The sequence below is a fragment of the Rhodamnia argentea genome, chromosome 3 (assembly GCF_020921035.1).
Source record: "Rhodamnia argentea isolate NSW1041297 chromosome 3, ASM2092103v1, whole genome shotgun sequence".
In the NCBI taxonomy this organism is placed as follows: domain Eukaryota; kingdom Viridiplantae; phylum Streptophyta; class Magnoliopsida; order Myrtales; family Myrtaceae; genus Rhodamnia; species Rhodamnia argentea.
In genome coordinates this window covers 7,783,292-7,806,988 of record NC_063152.1, presented here as the reverse complement: position 1 = coordinate 7,806,988, position 23,697 = coordinate 7,783,292, and the positions used below count along the sequence as shown (strand labels likewise).

The window sequence follows — 23,697 nt, the reverse complement described above, 5'->3', positions numbered from 1 at the left end:
TTATTTAAGAAATAAGGGCACCGTAGGCTCCTAATTGGAATTTTTCCTTATTTATGTGCATTGTCGGAAGGTCGGGGCGAAATCCCGAGTATCATAATATGCATTTTATTTCACACATTTGTGCTTAACTATATAGACATCGTTACAATTTGATTTTAGTTTCAACACAACTCCTTGTTTTCAAGTGAAGCAACAACTCCTTGCGGTGCTCGCAAATTTATGAATAAGCAAAGCAAGTAGCTCCTTCGATTGCGTTTGATTTCAAATGGCAAAACTTGAAGTGCTCCTTTGCTACCCAAAAAGAAGTAAGACGTGACTTTTAACATTACCATTTTAGGTTCCAAAGAAAATACCTTAATTCCAGCTACGGTTTCATTCGAAATTTTAGACCCTATGTTTTTTGTTTGGTCGAAATTTTACACCCTATTTTTTTTTATTTATTTTAGACCCTATTTTACTTGCATATACTTTTACCTAAACTATGCCAACTATAACACATTTACCTTAATTTTTTTTTGTGACATCAAAAATTTCAAACTTTTACTCATGTGACACATTTATCCCAAATTTTTCCTTACGACACCGAAAACCCTAAATTTATACCAATGTGACATATTTATACTAAATTATTTTTTTATGACATCAATAATCCTAAATTTATATCCGTATAACTCATTTACCTCAAAATTTGAGATAAATGTGTTATATGCTTACAAGTTTGGAGTTTTTGGTGTCATAACAAAAAGTTTGGGATAAATGTGTCGCACGGGTAAAAATTTGGAGTAAATATGTCACATGAATACAAGTTTAGGGTTTTTTATGTCATAAAGAAAAGTTTGGGACAAATATATTACAATGGACATAGTTTAGGATTTTTGATGGCTTTTTCTCTTATTAACTTTAGAGAAAACTGGCCACATAAAAGCTGCCTTATTACTTGCCCAGTTGCCCTTCTTTTTGGCCCATTGGCGGCCTATACACTTGATGGAAAAATCAGATTTCAACTCCCCGGCGACCCCTCAAGAAATTTCTCACTGCTCGTGCTCGAAGCTCTCCAGCACGCACTCTTTTCTCTCTCACGAGGATGGTTGAAGAAGAAGAGCAGCGTCAACTGAGCCCGCTCGACGAACCCACAGTGGCCGCTCATCAAGACTACTCATGGCCCGCCATTCGGTTCGATGTCCCTCCTCAAAGAGCCTATCATTTCCACAAACAGTTCAGAACTGACCAGAAGCCGAACAACTTTCTTAAAGGCGTCAAATGGTGCGTAATTTTTCGTTTTCCCTTGATGGATGTTTGGCTGTCCGCATTCTGAGTAGTGGTGTGGCTTTTGGAGCGATGATTGCCTCTTCTTTTTTGGGCTTTCGTTAGGTCACGTGATGGGACTTGCTTTCTCAGTAGTTCAGAGGACAATACACTTCGTGTGTTCACTTTGTAAGTTTGTTTGGGACGATGGTGGTGCTTGCTGATTTTTCTGTTCCTTTTTATGTTTAGTCGTTCACGAGAAGTGGCGATGTTGGTCGTACTTTAATTGCTGTGTTTCATGATCAGACCAGACTATGGGGTTGACGACAGCGCAAAGGCAAGTTCGTCTGATGTTGATCAAGGTACACGTTCGCTAGGAGTTTGGGGTTAGTATGTGTATTGTTTCTGTGTATTTAAGTAGCTTGAAAAGATGTTAGCTTTAGGACTGCTGAGACTATTTTGCTAGTAATATCTACAACCAAATATTAGCAAATCCAGACATTGGGTGGTCTATGTCTCATGTAGTTCTCTTTGGTTGCAGATTCCTTTACAGCAAATCATGTTGTGACGGAAGGCGAATCGGTTTATGATTTCTGTTGGTACCCATACATGTCTGCTACAGGTTGTCTCTTTAAATTTTACTCTTCTTTTACGTAACATGGTTATATTTTCAGCTATAGTTAATTTTCTTCTGGTAATTAGCGACAGCTAGAATTGAGTATGGAAGTTTTTCATATTTCAGACCCAGTTAGCTGTGTATTCGCGTCAACTACTCGTGATCTTCCAATTCATGTCTGGGATGCTACTACTGGACAGGTCAGAATTGTTAAGCTTAGTTTAGAGGTTTCAAGAACTCTAGGGAGACTTTATGGAAGCCATATAGTTATTTTGGGGTACACTGAAGTTGTGGACCCTGAGCTTATCACACATCTTAGACATGCTTTGTAGCAACTCTGTTGTCTGCATACCCCTCATTTTCTCCTTTACAATCTTCTTTGTACAACTTCTGTTTCAATTGTCTCGACAAAAAAGAGGAAATTTTATTGACTCGTACAATTGACATTGCAGCTACGTTGCACATACAGGGCTTATGATGCTGTGGATGAAATTACAGCTGCATTTTCAATTGCATTTAATCCTGCGGGGAACAAGTAAGGTTAACATTCCATTTTGAAGACTCTTAAATTCCCACTTGTCAACGGTTTACTCTAATTCCCCTTGAAATTGTACATTATTGAAAGAAATCAGCATTTGGTGATGTAGGTTATGCTCTGCTATCCGAATTTCCAAATGTCGGTGTTTGGTTACTTAGTGGTTTTTGCGGTTATCAAGAATGATTTAGTTTGTTGGAGCTATTCTCTATACGCAGCGTTTACAGCATTTTAAGTCTATTAAAGTTTCAACCCACATCCTCTGTTCATGTGAAGGATCTTTGCTGGATATAACAAATCCATAAGAGTGTTTGACGTACATCACCCTGGTAGAGATTTTGAGAAGCACTCAACACTTCAAGGAAACAAAGAAGGTCAAACAGGTGCATTGTTGTGCCTGTCCTGGTTTAGCTGTTTCTTTATATTTGTCTGACAAGTTAAATAAAAGAGGAATTCAAAAACTCCAGTTGAGAAGAATTGAGTATTTTAACTTCAATGGAATACTTTGGATTGTAAGGCTGACTTTTTCTGTTTATTTTGCCATGGGGCTGATATATGACGCATGTAAAGGGAAATAGTAGATCTCCTGAATGCCCTGGATTTCCATGTTAATTATATAATGATTCAAGATAATAGTGAGATCGCAAGATAAAAGGGAAGAATTTAGTATCTTACTGGCTATTGCTTTTGTGCAGGTATTATATCTGCCATTGCTTTCTCTCCAGCTCATACTGGAATGCTGGCAACTGGCTCCTACAGCCAGACTACTGCAATCTACAGAGAAGATAACATGGAACTCTTATACATCCTACATGGTCAACAAGGCGGGGTTACCCATGTAAGTGCCAGATGGTTGGATTTCCCTTATGTGATGGTTATTTCTCAAGAAATTATAGGTGATAAGCTTGCAATTCCAGGTGTTATTTTCGAAAGATGGAAACTTATATACTGGAGGACGAAAGGTAGAATACTCTAAACCTTCTCTTTTCCTTTTCTTGAAAATATATAGAATGACTCTCTACCATTCTCCCTCTCTTTCTCTCTCTCATGCAATGGTGTGTGATGGAAGCATTTTATTTGCACATTTCCAGAGTTTTTTTTTAATCGATTAATTAGATAAAAGTTGGAACAATTAGTTTGTGATGATGAGTGATTGAATTCGTCGTTGCCTCTGAGATATGCAAATTTGTTTAATCTGCTACTAATGGTGATAATCATGGAAACATATCCTTTTTTCATGTCTTGGACTTTCTTGAATGACAAGCTAAATGTGGAAAGCTTTCCTCTTAGGTGGCAGGGAATGGCTTTTTTTTTTTTTTTTAGGGGGAAGGGGGGGGGGTTGGTGATGGTGATGGTGGTGGTGCTTTCAGTTGGTAGAGAGAGAGAGTGTGTGTGTACATGATCCTGCCCTGTTCTTTCCAGACACAGTGACCTACCAAGCAACCAGGCACTCGCTGATTTGGGATGTGTGTGTCAATTGGTGAAGCCGGATAAGATAGAACATATCTAATTCTAGTCACTCTCCAAATGAATGCACAAACATTTCATCTCAATTCTGTTTTTTTCCAGCGATCAAACAGAGTCTAAATTCTCCTTACCAAAAAAAAAAAACAGAGTCTAAATTCTGAATTTGTGTGAGAACCACTGTAGTGTTTTGGGATGGACTTAATAACATTCAGGAATCATGGTAAACATTCTTTATGCGTTGTTTACTTTAGGCATGTCTATCTTTGACAATGTCTCTTCTTAAATTTCTTGTAGGACCCTTTCATTATGTGCTGGGATGTTCGCAAGGCTGTTGATGTCGTCTACAAGTGAGTATTGTTTTCTAATGATAGCAAAGCTCCTCTTTCCATGCAACTGAATTTTAATGAAATGTTGGGTCTTAGATAAGAAAGTAGAATATTTCCTGCTAATATGCCCTCTCCCAAGGCGGATTTTTTTTCCCTCAAGTAATCACTTTTGCTATCATTATTGTTTTTCTGTATCATTGAAGTGACTTTTTTTGTCCCTCAATTGTTTGTATAGGTTGTACCGGTCATCTGAAGATACCAACCAGCGCATATACTTTGATGTTGAACCTCTAGGTCGATATCTTGGTACAGGCAGTCAGGTACCAAGCTGCTTTTGCATTTGTAGCGAACTATATCGTCAATAGTCTACTCTTTCTGACTCTTTGCCATCAGGATGGTCTAGTTCATATATATGATCTTCAAACTGGCCAGTGGATTTCAGGCTTTCAGGCTGCATCAGGTCTGATACTTTGTAATTGAAGGGTTTCTTGTCCATTTATGCGTATTGTGTTTAGTTGTACTTGATTTGCCTGATGATGAACATTTCCTTGTCTTCCGTGATAATCCAGATACAGTAAATGGCTTCTCTTTTCATCCGTTTCTGCCAATGGCTGCTTCTTCTTCCGGGCACCGAAGATTTGAGGTTCCTGAGGAGGATGATGCAGTATTTCATTTGAGGGGTATCATAGATGTCCACCTTTCCTGTTAAAGCTTTTCACTTTGGCTTATTGATTGATCGCCTTGGTGATTGTGCTAATTCAATCAAAATATTGGGCCCTAGAAGGTCATCCTCCATTTGGTTTGTTCTTGATCTTGTTCTTCCCATTTTTCCCCAAAGTCCCCTAGAAAATCTTCCTCCATTGGGTTTTTTTTTCTTCTTCTTCTTCCCTTTTTTCCCCAAAGTCCCACTTGAGGGTCTTCAAAGGCCCAATCTTTGGAATTTTCCTGGGGAAAAGATGTCCTTTTGTTTTTCAAGTTCTTCGGCCAGCTAAGATCATGCCACCTTGAAGGTTTTTTTTTTTTTTGCTAGCTTCAACAGCCATAGACTGTTCTGCTTTTCTTCGATGATGTACTTGGATAAAATTTGTTGCATGTTTAATTACACGGATTAGAGTCGATATCTCTTGCCAGCCGTGCATGCATGCACTCCTTTGATCAGCTCAACAATTTACTGTTGCCCTTGGTTTACATTGTATTGTCTTGTCTTTTGCAGGTGATGAGAACTGTCTCTCAATCTGGAGCTTTGCTTTCGATTCCGCACGTTACAGCGTGGATGATGGAGATGGAGGCGCTGATCTTGTGGCCGCGTCCTATGAAAAGGGGCAACAGGATTCTTGAGAATTCTTAAAAAACTTTGTGTCAATCTATATCATGTCTTTCACGGATCGGAGATATTGAATGATTGATGCCAGAGGCAAATCCATGATCTGCAGTGATCCAGCAATGTCGAGCTTTCGTGATTTGTAACGAGTTATGGTGATTTGTGGCGTAGCTTTGGGCAGTCGCACAAAGTAGAGTTTTGAGCTTGATCTTGACTGGGGCTTGTTTCGATGCAGCTATTGTATGATGAATGATGATAAGCATGGACCGGTCCACGGGAAAATGTCGTGGGCATACCGATTCTCTCTTCGTTAGGGCAATGTACATGTGTTTGGTCGTCTGATTGGCGTGGTTTATCCGACTAATTTTCGTAGATATGCATATTGATGATTATTATTCTCTAATGCGTCACATGACTACAATCGTCAGCATCATGTCTTATCATGTGATGGGTCAACATGGACAATAGTATCTGCTCATGCACAGGTGTGCCAAGGAGCTCATTGGTGGGGGGCTTTGACGCCTCTAGCGAGTCGGGTCGGGTTAGGTTTAGATGGGTCGAAAATGTATCCGACCTAAATCAGGCCTCCTTTTTTCATGCGAAAAGATTCTAGCGAACCATCACCGACTCACTTTGAACCTAACCAAAATCGACTCGTTCGAAACAAAAATCTGACTTCAAATGTCAAGGTGAACTAAAGTGCCCTCGAGGTCCATTTACCTGTTCGACCAAAAATAAAATAAAATAAAAATAAAGAGCCCATTTACCTTAAACGCGGATCGTGAAAACTATAAACCCTGCCAAAGCCCAATTAGTTCTTCCATGTTCCCTTTCCCCTTAATTAATTAATTAATCCAACTATCTTGTAAACTTTTTTGGGCAAAAAAGTAAAAATAAAAAAGGAATATTTTATTGGCTTGTGGGTCCCACTCCGCTTCCGAGCCCTTTATATACACGACGACACGTTTCGTTTATGTCCCTCCCCTCTCTCTCTCTCTCTCTCTCTGTGTGACGGTGCTGGTGGTTCAACTTCAGAGCCCGGTGGCAATGGCTTCTCTGAAACGCGAACCTTCCGGAGAAGACGAATTCGAGCAAAACCTCAAGAGGACGAGACGCGGCGACGCCTCGGAGTCGAAGCCCGACCACCGTGTGGCTCTCAACCCCGCCGATTGCAACTTAGGTACCGCCTTTTCCCCTTCTTTTTCCCCTCTTTTTTTTCCTCCTTTTCTGTCTCTTCGTACTTTTCGTTGATCGTGCCTGCTTCGTAAGAGTGTTTCTCTCTTTGATCGTTCGTTCTCGGACTGTTTTGGTGATACACGGAGGAATGATCGGGACACGTTTCTTTCGTTTGGTCCGAGAATCGTGCGTGCGAGGGGTCAGATGGAGTTCTCGATTGATCGTGTGTTGGCTTGGTGTCGTCGATTCTATCGGTCATGACCGTGATTGCTTGTGCTGTGCGTGGTCAGGAAGCAAAGTGCGTGTGTTTGGGTCGGCTGCGCGAAGTTCAATGGAATAGTACTGTCTAGTGACAGTTTGGTTTTTAATTTCGTGTAACAGAGTGATCAAATCCGAAGAAATGTCCATTCTTGTTGAGACTAGTCGAGTGTCTTACGTCATCCATAGTTTTGTGAGTCACTGGTGTAATTTTTTTTTTCAGAGAAAAGACGGATGGTCAATGTAGGAAATATCCGTCAATTGGCTCATTTTGTGGCATACGTTCTGAATGTTCTCCTCTAGTATTTTTCTCAGTCGTGGATGGTGTTTGGCACGGTTGTAGAAAAGCATGCAATGGAAATATATGAGCCTATGCATGGTGGTACTTTGTGCTCTTACTTCACGTATGTCATTACCAAAGTATCAAGCGTATTGTCGTTTGCATATGTCAAAAGGCCTAAACAATTTTGATACATTGGGACACGTTATATATTAAACATATAATTTTATATGTACATGATAAATTATAATTTCTATACTTATTACAATCAAACTAACTTAATTCAAATATACAAACAAATAAATAATAAAAGAGAGCTTAAAAATGAATTTGCATTTTAAATATTAATTCAGTGTTTGTTACTACGAGTCATTGTTTGGAATTAATAAATTTAAGAGAAAGTATGACAAAAAACCCTAAACTTTTGTCCAATGTGACAATATCCTGAATTTTTTTTTTTTGACGTTAAAAATCCCAAACTATATATATTACGACACATTTATTCTAATTTTTTTTTGTGACACTAAAAATCTTAAATTTGTATCTTGTGACACATTTACCCTCTTTTATTAAAAGTGACAGTTAAAAACTTAATGTGAATCCAAAATGACACTGATATGGCGCCGGGCAAGTGCCAAATCAGAAAAACATTAAAAAGAAGAAAAAGGAAAAGTCACTACTCATTGTTTTCGACCTCGCAATGTCCTTGGGCGATGGTCCGTCGCTACCCACTTCCGTTTGGACCTTCGACGGCGCTCATCGTCCCTTGCTTCACCACATCTAATAGATCTGGTCATGGCGGCGGCAAGCTTTGAGGTCTTCTGATTCAGGGGAAAAAAATGAGATGCTATTGTTCATTTTGTTGATTGGGAAAAGATGAGTCATGGATAGGCAAGAGGTGCATCGTCAGGGAAAGGTCGAAGAGAAGAAGCATAGCCTGGAGGGACTTCCGCTAAAGGACAGCCTTTACCTGCAGTGCAAGGACTTGGAGCACTGGAAGCTTCGGGGCTGCGGCGCTCAGCGACTCGGGGCCAACAGGAGCCGAAGTGTAGGGCTTGCCCATTCCCTCGCAAAGCAGATGAAATTCACAAACCCTTATGCCAGCTTCGAGCTCGAGTGGCCATGGCGGCTGTGAACTTCGCAGCCAGATCCAACCACGAAGCTAGCGGCCGCCGTGGACAGATTTGGTGGGAGGTCAAGCAAGGGTCGACCTACGCTGCTGGGAGGTTTAGGAAGTGAATAGCGACGACGAGCACCGGAGAAGCTTTGGTCGACTGATCGCAAGGTTGAAGATGATGAACAGTGAATTAGATTTTTTTCTTCTATTTTAGTTTTTAATTGTTAATCTTTTGTTGACGTGGCGCTAGCATTTGAAACATTTTCAGAAATAATTCGGAACACTTTTGTTCTTGAACACACATCTTGAATATTTTTATAGTTGATCTCATCCATATTATAATTTGATAAATCATGTATAAATTACTTATATATATATAGTGATCTGATTTGATTTAATTATTGAACAAATGAGACTTAATTTGATTTAGTAAATTAAAAAGATAAATAAATCTTAATTTTAATATATATAGTCTCCTCAATTAAATAAAAAAATAAAAATATTTTTTTTTATAATTATCAAACGCGTTTTTATTTTTATTAATTATTATTGAGAATAAAAACCATATATTCCGTTTCAAAAATTGTTCCGAGAGCAGAAAAGTTAGCCCCAGACAGCCTCACTCTCATTGACTTTCTCTCTGACCTTTTCTGCTTTGTTCTCTCTTTCTCTTCCCTTCCACGCTCTCTGTTTTCTTCGGAGAGAGACCACTGAACACCAGACCATCTTCTCTCCACCTTCGCGGGAGCTTTCCGCCTTCACCGCCCTCCTCTCCACCACCATCGCCTCGCGGATCTGGCCCAGTGCGACCCAAACTGAAATTCCTTTTTTGCCCCCCTCTCGTTTACTTTGGGGGTAAATAGGTTACCAAAGGCATAGCAAATCTCAGACTCTTTTGCTTCCTTTTGTCTCTCGCTCGCATTTCATCAATCACTTGCCGACTTCGAATCGGGAGAGCAGGGAACGGCAATTAAATCGAGCCCAAGGTACTCTCTCGTTCTTCTGGTTTGTGATTGTGATTATCACCAGCGTTGGGAATGCGTAATCTTTTTTTGCTCCTCCCGAATTGAAAGCGCAAGACAGTGTTGGGTGTCGAGCGTGGATGCTGGCCATCGTACGATTCTGGGAATTTCAACTTAATTTGATAAGCTTTATGCCCCTGGACTTCTTCGCTAGCGTGATTAGAAGTAGGCGATGGCTAGGCCCAATCACACCCTAGAAAAGCGCAGGAGAGATTGCTATCGTGTCTGGCATTGATGCATGAGTTGATATGAAGCTTTTGTAATCCATCGATTTCTTTTGCTTTTTGGGTTGAATCTTTCGATACTGTTACGGCTGTTTAGGAGCTGCAAACTTCGTAATCTGGCTCTCTGTCTCAACCTCACAGTTTTAAGCGGGAGTTAATTTGCGGTGAAGCAATGTTTTCAGGGACCATTTGCGATGACTTTTTTCTAGCACTTACAATTTTTGCTACAAGAAATACACATTGCGGCATTTGCAAATGCCACTATCAAATGCCTCTAAAGATAGAGCTTTTGCAGGCATTTTTGGATGTCTTTAGCAGAATTTGTGGCAATTAGTAGTAAAGCTTTTCTCAACATCGCTTTGAACTTCATTTTTTCCCTTTTGCCTGTAAGAATTCTACTGGCTTTTACGAATGCCGGCAAATCACTTAATGAGTGTTGGCAAAAGTTTTTCCTGTTGTTGTGTGGTCATCATGGGCATTGTGTCCAAAATATGCAGCCATGTCAAGATAGTATTCTATGGATTATCTGCCATATCCTAGACATGAACTTAGTCCATGTAAGAAAAATCTTTTGAGATATTTTATGCTTTGAGAAAGAGATACTCCATTTGCGAGTTTTTGACTAATAAGCACCGCAGATGTTGTTCTCCGATGTATCAATGGAGAATGGTGTCGTGTATTAACACCAAACATTGTTACAGACACCTACTGTGCACCAAAGAATGCAATTAATGGCATTTTCTTAGTTGGAATTTTATTTGAAGCTTTAATGAGCTGTTTTGAAAAATGACAAAGCCAAGAAAACTTGTTCATCGTTCTCTGTTTTTCAACGGTAATTGTTGCCAGGTTGTGGATAGGTTCTTCGATTCTGCTTTCTAAGTTTGTAATTTAAAGTGAGAATATCACTCTGTGAACAAAGGAGTCTATAGAACTGCTTCTTTTTCCTCTCTGTATTGAGTACGTACATACTCATTTAGCCTCATTAGCAAGTTCTCCTCCTCCTCCCCTCTTGTTTTTATCTTTTGCGAACAGACTCACTAGGAAGTAACTGATATCGCATTTGCATTAATATTACCTTCATAGAAGAAGGCAGAAAAGTGAATTGCATTTATCTTTTGCTTTATGATTTAGAGCTCAGCAGATTTGGCCACTACAAGCCTGTGCTAGGTGGCTTGGTTAGATAGAGAAAGAAATGCTATGTGTCTTATGTGTGATTTCCCGTTAATAACATGGTGGAGCTTCTAAATGCGTTCCATGTTCTTTTCTCTGACTCTATGGACTCTAATTCTCTCCTTGTTGATGTGAATGAAGTTGGTGTAAACAGAAGCCTCATCTCAGGAAATGCAGATTGGGGTCCCACTAAATGAAGCACGTAATCTTCAAGTTCGTAAACTAGAGATCCCCCACAAAAGCAAAGGGTTTGTAGAGCTACTGCACCAACTGATAGTTTGCGATGCTATCTCCAATGAGGATTTCCAAAAGCGGTTCCAAGAGCTCAGCTCTCTCGGCGATGACCATAGAGGATACTAATCGTAGAAAGATAGTCGCTACTGGAAGTGTGTTCATTGAGAAGAAGTTTATAAGGAACTGCAGCAAGGTTGGCCATATTGAAGACGTGGCCGTTGATTGTGATTCTAGGGGGATGCAGTTAGGAAAGAAGGTTCTTTCTTTTCTCATCGATCGTGCCCAATCTATGGGTTGCTACACGGTGATTTTTGACTACAGCAATGAGAATAAAGCATTCTATGATAAGCGAAAAGAAATTCAGATGGTTAAGTATTTTATCTAAGAAATTACCAAATTTGTTCAATTATAAGGAAGCAATTCGTGTCTAACACCATTTTAAGTTCATTTTTCTCATTAATCTCTCCCCAGAGTTTCAATTGAGATGAGTAAGTTCAACAGATTTTGCATTTTCTACCGTGAATTTGGATAGTTGGATGCCCCTTCTAAGTTCATTTGGTCGTTCACACCACCTTGCCTTTTGTGTTGATCATGAATATTAATTCAATTGGTTATCGAGTGCAACCATTGATTCCACAAGGAATGCTCTAGTTTCAAAAACCAAGTTGGTAGTTGGATTCCAATATCGCATTTTTTATGAGGAAAAAAAATGATGTAAATAGTCTTTGAATTTTTAGTTTGTTCGGTGTAGTCCATGAACTATTGCTAAATTTCCAATTTAGTTCTTCCATCTGTTTAAACGACAAATCAAACATCATTTAATGATATTGATTATTGTATGTCAAGTCGGATGTGTGAAAACAATTAGGCAGACTTAAATCAATGACCACAGTTTTTTGAAAATAATGAGACACTATCCGATGATGCATGTTCTATAATGTACATTATCATATTATGAACTCGATTATCATATGTAGATATGAAAATTTATGTGAACAATCCACACGATATCTATTTTTTGTCCATTGTTCAAATTTAACGGATTAGAAGCCACGTGAGAAGGCTTCATTAAATTTGAATTAACGAAATGGCGGTATTGAACATTTTCATATAGCCTAGAGTCTAGATTAAACATCTATCAATAGGTCAAGGATCATATTGACCAATTAAAAAGTCCAAGGATGACATTGTATATTGAGATAAAGTTCATTTGCATCATTTTTCTTTTTGTGAGAGCCGATTCTTTGTTACAAAGCCTAAAGCAACACTAACGGAGCTTCAATATCCCAAATAGAATTATAGAAGCACAATCTCAAATGCACATCAATTAGACTCTAGCGACCTCGTTCTTGACACTAGAAACATTTTCAACTTTGGTTCCAACAACAACCTTGTTGGGCCTTCGATTGGAGAAAACAGGGAACAATTTAGACTCGGTAACAATACACTGAAATTTGAGTCCCAACAACGTTGGGCCTTCGAACTGGACCGGAAAGCCACTGCCCCTTTTCCTTTTCTTGTGCGTTCTTCTCTCGGGAACGCTTTCTCTCTTTACTCTTCACTCCACGAACAGCCCCTCTCTTTCTTTTTCTTTTTTCGACTTTTTCGCCTTTTTTGGTTTTCTTTTTATGTTATGTTAGCTGAACCCCACAAAGAGGCGGAACCGGCCAACAAACCTCTGTCATTCTAACAAAGAAAATCAACACCGATAGGATCTCAACCTCGGACCGAATTGCTTCCACTTTAACATGAAGATCCAAACCCGAATCACAAACAACTCTCTTTGAATAAAAAAAAGACTCCAATGGAACCTCGATACAACTGTCCGATTAGCCGGTCATTATATCGGACGAGTTGGCTACATTTCAAGGATTTCAGAAACATCTTGCGGGGTGAATTTCTTGTTGAGAATTAATGAGGGTAACATTGCGGCAATAGCATGGAAAACTTACTTCTACATCATGCAGGGAAACCGTACCATCTTCAAGTCCCAAGACAACAGTCTTGCCACCGGGACGAGCCAACATAATGATGTTGTACATTTACCTGGAGTAGATTAGAATAATTATGAGAAACCAGTATTGACGACACAATGAATGTGCAAAGAAAACAACAGAGAGAGAAAAATAATGAATAATTTCTTCACAACAAAATTACTAAAAGAGGGAAGATAGAGAATGCATAGTGACGAGAAAATCAAAATTTGTTAAGTGAGGTAAAGCATCGTAACAGTACAAGACAAGTGAGAGGGGTATCAGTCACTTGATATGGGATTTATTTGGGCTAGCGGGTCATGTAAAGTGACCGGAATATATATCTTTATGGCAGCCCCCAATCCATTATCACAATCCCAAAATGAGTCTTGTTGTTCCGCTATGGAACCTCGAGGTGGAGTGGATTCAGGCAAGGATCACAAGTGTACTAGTACCTACAACTTAGGATCTCAACAGAAACCATTCAAAGGTTGGCTCAAGAATTATAGTGCACTCAACAACATGTTCTCCAAATCCGGAAGACCAAATGATGCGTGAAGCTTTCGGATGTTTCTGGAGAAAAGATGCCTCCTCTCTAAATTTTTCCAGTGAGAATAGATGTCAAGAACTGCCAAGGCTAGCCATCTATTCCTAAGTCCTCACGAATTTGAATTACCAAGAGATAGTCATATAAGAACTTAACATACTTGGATGCAACTCCCTCTACACTCCCGGTTTCTGCGCTTTCTCCAATCCCCGACTCCATTCCCGTTGACCGGATTATCATACAAGTATGCAGCATGGCTTGAGATATCCTATTAACAAGTAAGTTAGATTCTCACCAGCAAGCTTGATTAATCAAAACGATGCCACGCAAGCCCCTCAGAAGTCAGAAGAAGATAAATTAACTTTAAGTGGTACAAAATGAAAGAAACTTTCCAGCTTATACTCTGCAATCTAGTATACCGTAAATATCTCCTTGTTGGCAACTCTCAATCAAGAAAAAGAGGAAGAAGAGGAGCCAGAAGTAGCATTACATTGTGAGAGTCAGCATTAAAAATCCAAGCAAACTATATAGATGCCCGACAACATCCAAATGTTATTCTCAGAGGGCTAAACTTACCAACTCCAAGTGGGCATCAAGCATTTCGCAATCGACATAGCTAGTCTATCTAGAATAAATGACGAGAATAAATGACATCCCCTCCAATTCAAGTTCTTTATTTTTATGGACACTTCAACTGGTGTACACGAAATGGAAACAAGATGGCAATACAGCAGCATGGTACACTTCCGGTTGGTCCGGGTGATTGGTGATTAAGTTAGGGAACTCCTCAATTCGACATCATGTTCGCATTTGGACTTCAAGCACTTCACTTTTATATTTGTCAAATTCTCCATCAAATGCAAATCGAGCTAGATTGGCAATTACAGTGGTTCCTCTCGGGAGAAGGAAGTGTAGCATATTTAGGAAGAGCGAAAGAAGTAAAACGAGATAAGGCCAATGACTAAAAGGGCGCACCAAGCCATTGTTGAAGGAACGAACACGCCGACTTAAAAGAGAACTTCCCCTAGTCGAAGCAAGTACCGGGAGAGACTTTCTCGTTTCAAGAAATTACCGGGAGAGATTGTCTACAGCCTGCGCGATTGAAGCCATGAAGCACACCTACGGGTCCTCTCTGACCATTGCCGACAAATCCTTCTCTAGATTCCACCCTAAAATCTTCACCTGCCAATCATAAATCAAGCAAATTTCACAAAACCGAGTTGATACAATTGAGATGACCGCCCATTAGGTCGCAAAAGAACGCCGAACGGGAGCCGAACCTAAGAAGCCGGCGGTTTATTGAACTGAAGCCGGAACGGAAGCACGCGCTATGGTCCTTCGTCCGTGCTCGAAAACCCGGAGGAAAGCTCGAGGCTAGACTTTCCTCGAGTCCGAAAGTAGCATTAATAAAACTACAGAAGAGGAATAGGTGGGAGAGAAAATAAGAGAGACTTGATTACACGAGCGGAGGCGGACATCTCCAGCTCGGCAAAGCTTCTGCTAAATATAAGCGGGGCAATGTGAGATCACAGCATGCAAACATCCTTTACCATTCCAAGGATGCATTGTCGGACTTTGGAGAAGTTCAAGAACCATCGAGCTCCTCATCCTTTGATGATTTTTTTTCCTTTTACAAAAGCCTTGCGAAAGCTCTCTTGCATATTTTAGCATCTACATCAACCAGTGGAATGATAACCGAAACCCGCCAGTGAGTCAGATGAAATCAATCCAGCAACTAACACCAAAGAACTCCTAATAACACTCCGAAGTTTAGGGATCCCCGTTTGTCAAGCTCGATATTCTTTTTGAACTCTTCGGATCCAACTAATGGGGCATCTAACATCATCAACCACAGAAGCTTTGAGCAAGTTATTATAGTGAATTCAATTCAAGTTGCTTGCTCTTGTGGGATATAGTTTGATTCTTTCCTTGTCAATATTTGCCATTCATGTACTAGAAGTAATGCAAGACAGTTTTCAAACCGCATATAGGATAAATTCTCCCGAGGAAACTTATGGAAATGCTTCTAGTGTTTTTCTTTTCAGCAGGTAAATGAACTAACAAGTGCTTATGCACGATATAAGGGAAGTACAATCAATCATGTCAAACCACATTCTAGTTAATGTCTTGCTTGGCTCAAATGTTCGGGCATCTCACAGATGGCTATACCAACTCTACAAACATCAAGACACTTTCTTTTGGTAATCTATTGCTTGCATTGGACTTTTAGGTATATCCTGGATCCGAAACAAATGAACATGGATTCAAACCAGGACCGCTATATAGTGTCCTCCATTTAGTATTTCTCAACCTATACAATGACCTTTGGCATGCTATCAAATGCCCGTATACATCGGTTTTTATCGGATTTTCCAGAAATCCGGAAACAATCAAACGCTAGGAATAGTTATTTTTCTGCATAGGATGAAGGATCTTACCCAAAGTTTAAAGACATACGATGTGCTTAGAAAGCCTTTTCATCTATTTCCGTTCTCGGCATGATAAGAAGAATCATTTTGCCAAAGCACTCATTAACTTCCATGAACATCTCCCCCAAATTCCTTGTATTCATGTAACAAAAATAATGACACTATCGACCGGGAAATGATTATGAGAAGATGATAAATCTTGAAAGAAATTGCAAATGACAATTGGGCGGTAGATCTCAAAAGAGCAAGGGTAACTCACCCGCTTTATGTACCTTTGTTAGAAAATGTGGATCATCTCCCTTATCTTGACTCATCCGAGTTCGTCCGAATAGAGTCTATCCAAATTCTATGCGTCTGATCAATGGAGATGGCTTTTTCTCGTAATTTTGATAAAGCTGTGTTCCGGACAATTCCGGAATTGTTTTGAGAGACTTGCATTCAGAAATGTCCAATTCCACTAGCTGCTCCAATTTCTCGAGCCCTCGAAGCTCAATCAATTTCTCGCAATTTTGCACAATCAGGCTCATCAAGCGGGTACTTGATGACAAATCCGGTAAGATCTCAATCAAGGAACATCCTGAGATAGTAATACGTTCTAGAGATATTGACTCCTCAAGCCCTGGGATCTCTCGAAGTTCATGACAGTTTGACAGGAACAATTCTCGTAAACCATGAAAACTTGACAAGTTTGGTAATTTTGCTAAGGACTTGCAACCTTCAATAAATAAACTTTTGCGGGATGGGAATCTCTCTAGGCTCTGTATGTCTTGAAGCTTGTCACGATCGTTGATATTCAAACTTTTCAAGTAGTCAAAACAACATAAGTTGGGTAGCCTTTCAAACGAAGTGCACCCATAGAGATTCAACTCTTCCAAGAACTCCAACCTATCAAGGCCTTGAATTTGGATTAAGTTTTTGCAATCCGCAACATCCAATATCCTCAAGTTTTTGCAATCCGCAACATCCAATATCCTCGGACTATCAGATTTTGGAAGGTTCAACCTTTCAATTGAAGCGCACCCGGAGATACTCAACCGTTCCAAGGACTCCAACCTATCGACGCCTTGAATTTCGGCTAATTTTGCGCATTCTATAGCGTCTAATATTTTCATACTCCTGGATTTTGAAAGGTCTAGCCTTTCAATTGAAGCGCACCGATAGATACTCAGCTTTTCCAAGCAATCGAGACCTTGAATTTCGACGAGGTTTTCACAACATTTAACGTTCACTACCTTCGGACCCTCGGACTTTGGAAGCTTCAACCGTTCAACCGAATTGCGGGGAGCGAACAATCAAGGATTCCAAATATTTCAATTTATCAAGACCTCGAACTTCAAGTAAATTCCAGCAAAAATCGACGGATAATGTCCTTAGATGGATAAACGGTGAAACGTCTAGTATTTCAATAGATTCACAAAAAGTGACTTCCAAGTTTTCCAACTTGAAGGTAGTGTTTAGGGATTGTGGCAATTCCGATTCTTCGACACCCGTTGGTTGGGAGCATTCTGAATTCTTTAGTAGTGTTGATGGAAGCTCCTGGATGCACTCGATAAATTGACGGTCAATGACTATTAGCTCCTTGAGACGGGTTAGGTGGGAGAGTGAAGGCAATTTGCGACTTTGACAGGTGATGCGCAAATATGTTAAGTCGGAAGGAAGGTCCGGCAGCGATTGGAGCTCTCTACATAAAGAAAAATCGAGGTGTTGCGGGGATGAAAGATTGCACATGCTTTCCGACAATTCCCCTTTCAGATTCTTGCAACTCTCAGCATGCAACTCTCGAAGCTTTCTCGGCCTCCCAATACCTCCGGGCAATTCTTCTATACCGGTTTTAGAAATATCTAGAATTTCTAGATTCTCCAAAGACCCCATGCTTTACGGAAGTTTTCCTCCCAATTTTTCACATCCACCAGCATGTAATTCTCGGAGCTTTCTCGGCCTCCCAATACCTCTGGACAATTCTTCTATATTGGTTCCAGAAATATCTAGAATTTCTAGATTCTCCAAAGACCCCATGCGTTGGGCGGCATTTTCCCTTCCGGGGTTTTCGCAACTGCGGCATCTAAAACTCGGAGCTTTCTCGGCCTCCCGATACTTTTTGGTAATTTTCTTATACCACTCGAAGAAATATCTAGAATTTCTAGATTCTCCAAAGACCCTATGCTTTCCGGCATTTCCACTTTGAGATTTTTGCAATGTGAAGCACGTAACTCTCGGAGCTGTCTCAGCCTCCCAATATCATTGGGAAATTTTTTTATGCCAGCGTCAGAAATATCTAGAATTTCTAGATTCTCCAAAGACCCCATGCTTTCTGGCAATTCCCCTCCCAGTTCACGGCACCATGAAGCATCTAAATGTCGGAGTCGTCTCGGCCTCCCAATATCATTGGGTAATTTTCTTATACCACTCCGAGAAATATTTAGAATTTCTAGATTCTCCAAAGACCCCATGCTTTCCGGCATTTCCCCTTTGAGATTTTTGCAATCAAAAGCATCTAATTCTCGGAGCTTTTTCAGCCTCCCAATACCATCGGGTAATTCTTCTATACCACTCCAAGAAATATTTAGAATTTCTAGATTCTGCAACGATCCTATGCTTTACGGTAATGCAGAAAGTTTTGGAGTGCTTTCTAGGAGGAGTTGCTCCAGTTTTTTTAATTTACCTATTTCTTCTAGAAGCTTCGTGAGGCTACAACAGCGCCTCAACTCCAAGCGAACGAGGTCCTTCATGTCTCCAATCGAAGAGTCAACTTGCTGTAGGCTTGAACAATCAGTGAGGATCAAAACCTCTAAATTCTTAAAAGGCGAGAGGAAGACCGTATTTTCCACGTATCGACAATCCGCAAGGTCGAGAAATTTGAGCTTCTTTGCCATCCGGTAAAAAGAAATGGTTGTCAAGGGTGATTATGGTTAAAATAAAAATAAAAAAACATAAAAAGGGAAAAGAAGAAGAAGAAAAAGACTTGCTCTTACCACGGGAGAACTCCACCCTTGCCATCTCTCATTTATCATGCTTCCCGACAAATCCAGTACAACTAATTCTGTTGGGTGAAAACTCACGGGACATTCTTCCCGTGGAAGCCGTCTTAACTCCTGCATTGAGTCCACAAAATCGCCGGTGAGATGTGCCCGCTCCATCCGAAGAAATTTTAGACTCGTCAATTTTTTAATTGTTTTTACGTGTAGAAGTTGTCATCCGGCTCAGCTATTTTGCCAAAGCCTTCCGAGTGGCCTTCACTCGGATCAACGGCATCAATCTTTCCCATTCCATATATGCAACGATTCAATTTCCATTAATATTATATCCAACTAAAGTAATCTAAAATTACCAAAAAAGTCTTCAACCTACTGCAATCGTGCCGGTTCAAATCTAAATTTTTTTCTTTGCTAGTCGAGTCCTAAACCTTTTACGTTTATGCCAATTCAGTCAATGTCGTCAACTTTGACCGGCCGGCTCTAATGTGGCAATTTATAGTAATAATTGCTATTATATCAATTTTCTTTTTTTTATTATTATTTTTCTTTTTTCTCTCTCTTTTTCCCTTCTTCTTCTTCCTCTTGCTAGTCACGGGATTGGCGACTAGTGAGACGCGAGGGTCGGCGGCGAGGCCAAGCTCCCCTAGCAATGGCAAGGATGATGCCAAGCAATTTAAAGCGAGAATAGGAAAAATTGACGGCGGATGTCACTTTTATCCCATGAACGAAAACATGAGTTTGAAAGGTAATGTTATTTTCAGCCCATATGCAAAAGGCTGTGCTTCTTTTTATGATACTATAGATGAAGAGTGAAATGGATTCATGCAAAAATACTGAAGTAACTATATGAAAAAATGTACCTCTTCTAGATTCTGCAAAGACCCTATGCTTTCCGAAAGTTTTCCTCCCAATTTTTGGCATCCACCAGCACGTAATTCTCGAAGATTTCTCAGCCTCCCAATACCATCGGGTAATTCTTCTATACCACTAAAAGAAATATCTAGAATTTCTAGATTCCGCAAAGACCCTATGCTTTCTGGAAGTTTTCCTCCCAATTTTTCGCATCTACGAGCATGTAATTCTCGGAGATTTCTCGACCTTCCAATATTGTCGGGTAATTCTTCTATACCACTGCGTGCAATATTTAGAATTTCTAGATTCTCCAAAGACCCTATGCTTTCCGGTAATGCAGAAAGTTTTGGAGTGTTTTCTAGGAGGAGTTGCTCCAGCGCCTTTAATTCACCTATTTCTTCCGGAAGCTTCGTGAGGCTGTCACGCAGGCGCAACTCCAAGCGAAGGAGGGCCTTCATGCCTCCAATTGAAGAGTCGACCTGCTGCGGTCTCGAACAAGAATTGAGGATCAAAACCTCTAAATTCTTAAAAGCCGAGAGGAAGTCCGTATTTTCCAAGTATTGACAATCTGTAAGGTCAAGAAATTTGAGCTTCTTTGCCATCCGGTAAAAAGAAATGGTTGTCAAGGGTGATTATGATTAAAATTTAAAAAAAAAAACATAAAAGGGAAAAGAAGAAGAAGAAAAAGACTTGCTCTTACCACGAAAGAACTCCACCCTTGCCATCTCTCATTTATCTTGCTTCTTGACAAATCCAAGACAACTAATTCATTTGCGTGAAAATTTTTTGCTTCAAAATTCACGGGACATTCTTCCCGTGGAAGTCTTAACACCTGCATAGAGTCCTTAAAATCGCCGGTGAGATGTGCTCGCTCCATCCGAAGAAATCTTAGACTCGTCAATTTTTAAATTGACAACCGAGGTCACTTTTATCCCATGAACGAAAACATGAGTTTGAAAGGTACTGTTATTTTCGACCCATATGCAAAAGGTCGTGTTCTTTTTATGATACTATGGATGAAGAGTGAAATGGATTCGTGCAAAAATACTGAAGTAACTACATGAAAAATGTACCTCTTCAATTGCAAAATTCATGGGCCATATTGGCCATCGAAGCCATTTTAACTCCTCCATTGAGTTCTTAAAATCTCCACCGAGATGTGCCCCTTTCTCCATGTGAAGGAATCTTAGACTTGTCAAAGTCTTGAATTGTTCTCCTATGTAAATGTTGTCATCTCGCTCAACTATTTCACCGAAGCCTTTTGAGCTACCTTCACTTAGATCAATGGCCTCAATCTTTCCCTGTTCCCTATGTGCAACGATTCAATGTCCATTAATACTATATCCAATTAAAGTATTCTAAAATTACCAAAAAAGTCTTAAACCTATTTCAATTGTGCTAATTAAGACCTAAACTTGTTTTTTCTTTTTCCGCTTGAGTTATGATTCTATGATTTATCATTAGTCAAGTTATTTACTGCATTTGTCAAAGACGTAAGTGAAGCAAATGTAGAAATTCATGATATCAACACTACAATACTTACTCGGAGAGAGCAACCTCCCTACTTTCTAATCTCGTCAATGAAACATTCAAGTTGCAATAATAGTAGAGCAAGCACTAAGCGGTGGACCAACATTACTCTAGCAGTAGGACATGGACTAAGTACGAAGAATAAACGAAACAGTTACCTTATTTTTCTTTAGCACTTTCTTGACTTCCTCGGAGTCCCATAACCTTGCTACGGTTACGAGGCTCCAATCGGTTTTCTTCGCGAATTATTTCTCTACCAAGATCTCTCGAGTTGGTCATGCATTTGCGACTCATGATAATGCCCAATTTTTATCAATGACTTGAATATCAATTCTTCAATTTCCTTCTCGGGGAAAAAGCAACATGCATCCCACATATAGGATGCGATTCTTCCGTCGTGCCAATGAAAAAACAAGCAATATCCAAAAATATTTGCTTTTGTTCATATTCTAATACTTCATAACTTATTCGTAACTTTTTTTGCACTTCCTCATGAGGCACTTTTTTTAACTTGTCTATTGTACCTCCCCAGAATGGTAGCTTTTGTCCGCACAATAATGAGCCCAAAACCTCAAGGGATAAGGGAAGCCCTTTGGTGATGGATACAACTTCATGAGCGAGGTAATCAAATTCCCTTGGAGGAGAGTCCCTTCGGAATGCATGTTTGCTAAATAGAATCAAAGATTGATCTTTATCCATTTCCTTATGGTCATAGGCATAGTCCACCCCAAATTCTTGAAGAATCCTCTTGTTTCTGGTGGTAATAATGATCATACTTCCCGAAGAAAACCAATCACGCTCACTAGCCAAATGCTTCAATTGAACGACATCATCCACATCGTCAAGAAGGAGGAGGACCTTTTTACCTTCAAACTTGGAGGAAATAAAGTTAGTCCCTTCATTCTCATCACGAACTTCATTTTCGCGCTTCAATATATCATAGATTAACTTATTCTGCAAGTAATGTCCGCCATTACGCTTCCATGATTCCCTTATATCAGCAATGAAGCTACGGTGCTCGAATTGATTGGAAAGCTTGTTGTAGATGGCTTTAGCAAGAGTAGTCTTACCAATGCCTCCCATTCCATGGATGCCAAGAAATAGGGTGGCATGAGATTTTTTACTATCCACAACTTCCATGACCTCCTTCACATGACGATCAATTCCGACCAAATTCTTAGAAAGAACCAACTCAAAATTTTTCTTCAGCTCGCACAACACTTTTCGGACAATCGAATCCACCAAGCGTGCTTCATACATGTCAAATGTGATAAGAGTTCGGTTATGTGGCAACGATAATTTTATGTTGTTTATCAAATGAGAACACAATGATAAATAAATCTACGGATTGATTCAAAAATTTTAAAAATCATTTTTGTCACACCTCCGGATATTGGTGGTCGCTTCACATGGGGCGCCCAATCCCATTGTTACTCCAAAACAATTTATTAAGCCGGAAGAAACTTGAGGGTATGCGTTATGAATATTAAATACTCTATCTATTATGGATTTGAGTCAAATTTTGAACTTCTTGTTTTTTAAAGATAAGAGGGATGACGTGGACGTGACTTTGAAAATTTGTAGAGCGTTTGAATAAGCAAAAACAAGTTATAACTTTTGATACAAGATGATTTCGGGTGTTGCGATACCAATTAGAAAAGTTGTTCGTAGTCCGATATTGTGAACTACCCGAATTGCGGTTGAGAGGCTTTATCCTTGTTTGCTCACTTCTACACGCTTGCAAGTTTCTACTCGTGCTGTGAATTTTAGTATCGTACTAGATTTTTGTTCTTATCAGTTTTCATTGCAAGTGTCTATTACCGGTTTTATATGGAAGGAGAAAGAGTAATTTTTACCCAAAATAAGAACATTGCTTCAATAAATGCAGGTGCATGAGATAGAAATTACTTGTTGAAGATAGGAAAATGAATTGCAAATGATTTAAACAAACATATAAAAAAAAATAATCCGTTTTCTCCTTTTATATATTAACCATCACCATATATCACCAATGAAACATTTCTTTCGTAAAAATAAGTTTAATAGCGACCAATCGACAATATTAGTGACTCAATGAATGTAACTTGGGAAGATAAAGAGTTATCGCTTTGACAATCAACATGCACGATATATGATGTTATGAGCTTTAAATAAAAAAAATCACCAATGAGTTGTACTATTAATCTAGAATAAATGCGTAATTAGAAAAGTGTGTGATGAGGATAAACAAGCCAAAAAAAAAAAATTTGGCACAATGTTACAAAATCTTTAGATGTAAAAGTAAAAGTTTATTCAAAAAATCTTTTTTCCAATGGGATCATGATAACAAAATCTATGATTCTCCAAAGAAAAAAGGAGAATAACTTATGGAAAATTTTACCCATCAGCTTCGTGTCCACT

The 23,697-nt window shown here is 39.5% G+C and overlaps 3 protein-coding genes and 1 pseudogene across 3 annotated transcripts; 2 read left to right on the top strand and 2 right to left on the bottom strand.

The window, feature by feature from the left end:
• The first annotated feature begins 999 nt into the window (after nt 1-999).
• On the top strand, nt 1,000-5,700 carry LOC125312543 (telomerase Cajal body protein 1-like). Its single transcript, XM_048276495.1, has 14 exons — nt 1,000-1,263; nt 1,372-1,434; nt 1,552-1,607; nt 1,787-1,867; nt 1,988-2,061; nt 2,314-2,396; nt 2,673-2,779; nt 3,092-3,234; nt 3,314-3,358; nt 4,158-4,210; nt 4,425-4,509; nt 4,583-4,649; nt 4,759-4,869; nt 5,403-5,700. Exons 1-14 carry the CDS (start codon nt 1,085-1,087, stop codon nt 5,525-5,527), a joined length of 1,272 nt encoding a protein of 423 aa, XP_048132452.1. The 5' UTR covers nt 1,000-1,084; the 3' UTR covers nt 5,528-5,700.
• A 2,407-nt stretch (nt 5,701-8,107) lies between these two features.
• Nucleotides 8,108-11,490, top strand: LOC125314024 (annotated as a pseudogene).
• A 4,785-nt stretch (nt 11,491-16,275) lies between these two features.
• LOC125314023 (putative adenylate cyclase regulatory protein) lies at nt 16,276-17,389 on the bottom strand (the record flags this gene model as incomplete). Its single annotated transcript, XM_048275479.1, has 2 exons — nt 16,276-17,172; nt 17,231-17,389. Coding segments are annotated over 2 exons (1,056 nt in total), but the record flags the coding sequence as incomplete, so codon positions are not given.
• A 545-nt stretch (nt 17,390-17,934) lies between these two features.
• On the bottom strand, nt 17,935-22,557 carry LOC125314022 (disease resistance protein RUN1-like). The gene is made up of 5 exons (XM_048275478.1): nt 21,822-22,557; nt 20,014-20,335; nt 19,776-19,902; nt 18,603-18,693; nt 17,935-18,482 (listed from the first exon to the last, which is right to left on the bottom strand). Exons 1-5 carry the CDS (start codon nt 22,555-22,557, stop codon nt 17,935-17,937), a joined length of 1,824 nt encoding a protein of 607 aa, XP_048131435.1.
• Nucleotides 22,558-23,697: the final 1,140 nt, after the last annotated feature.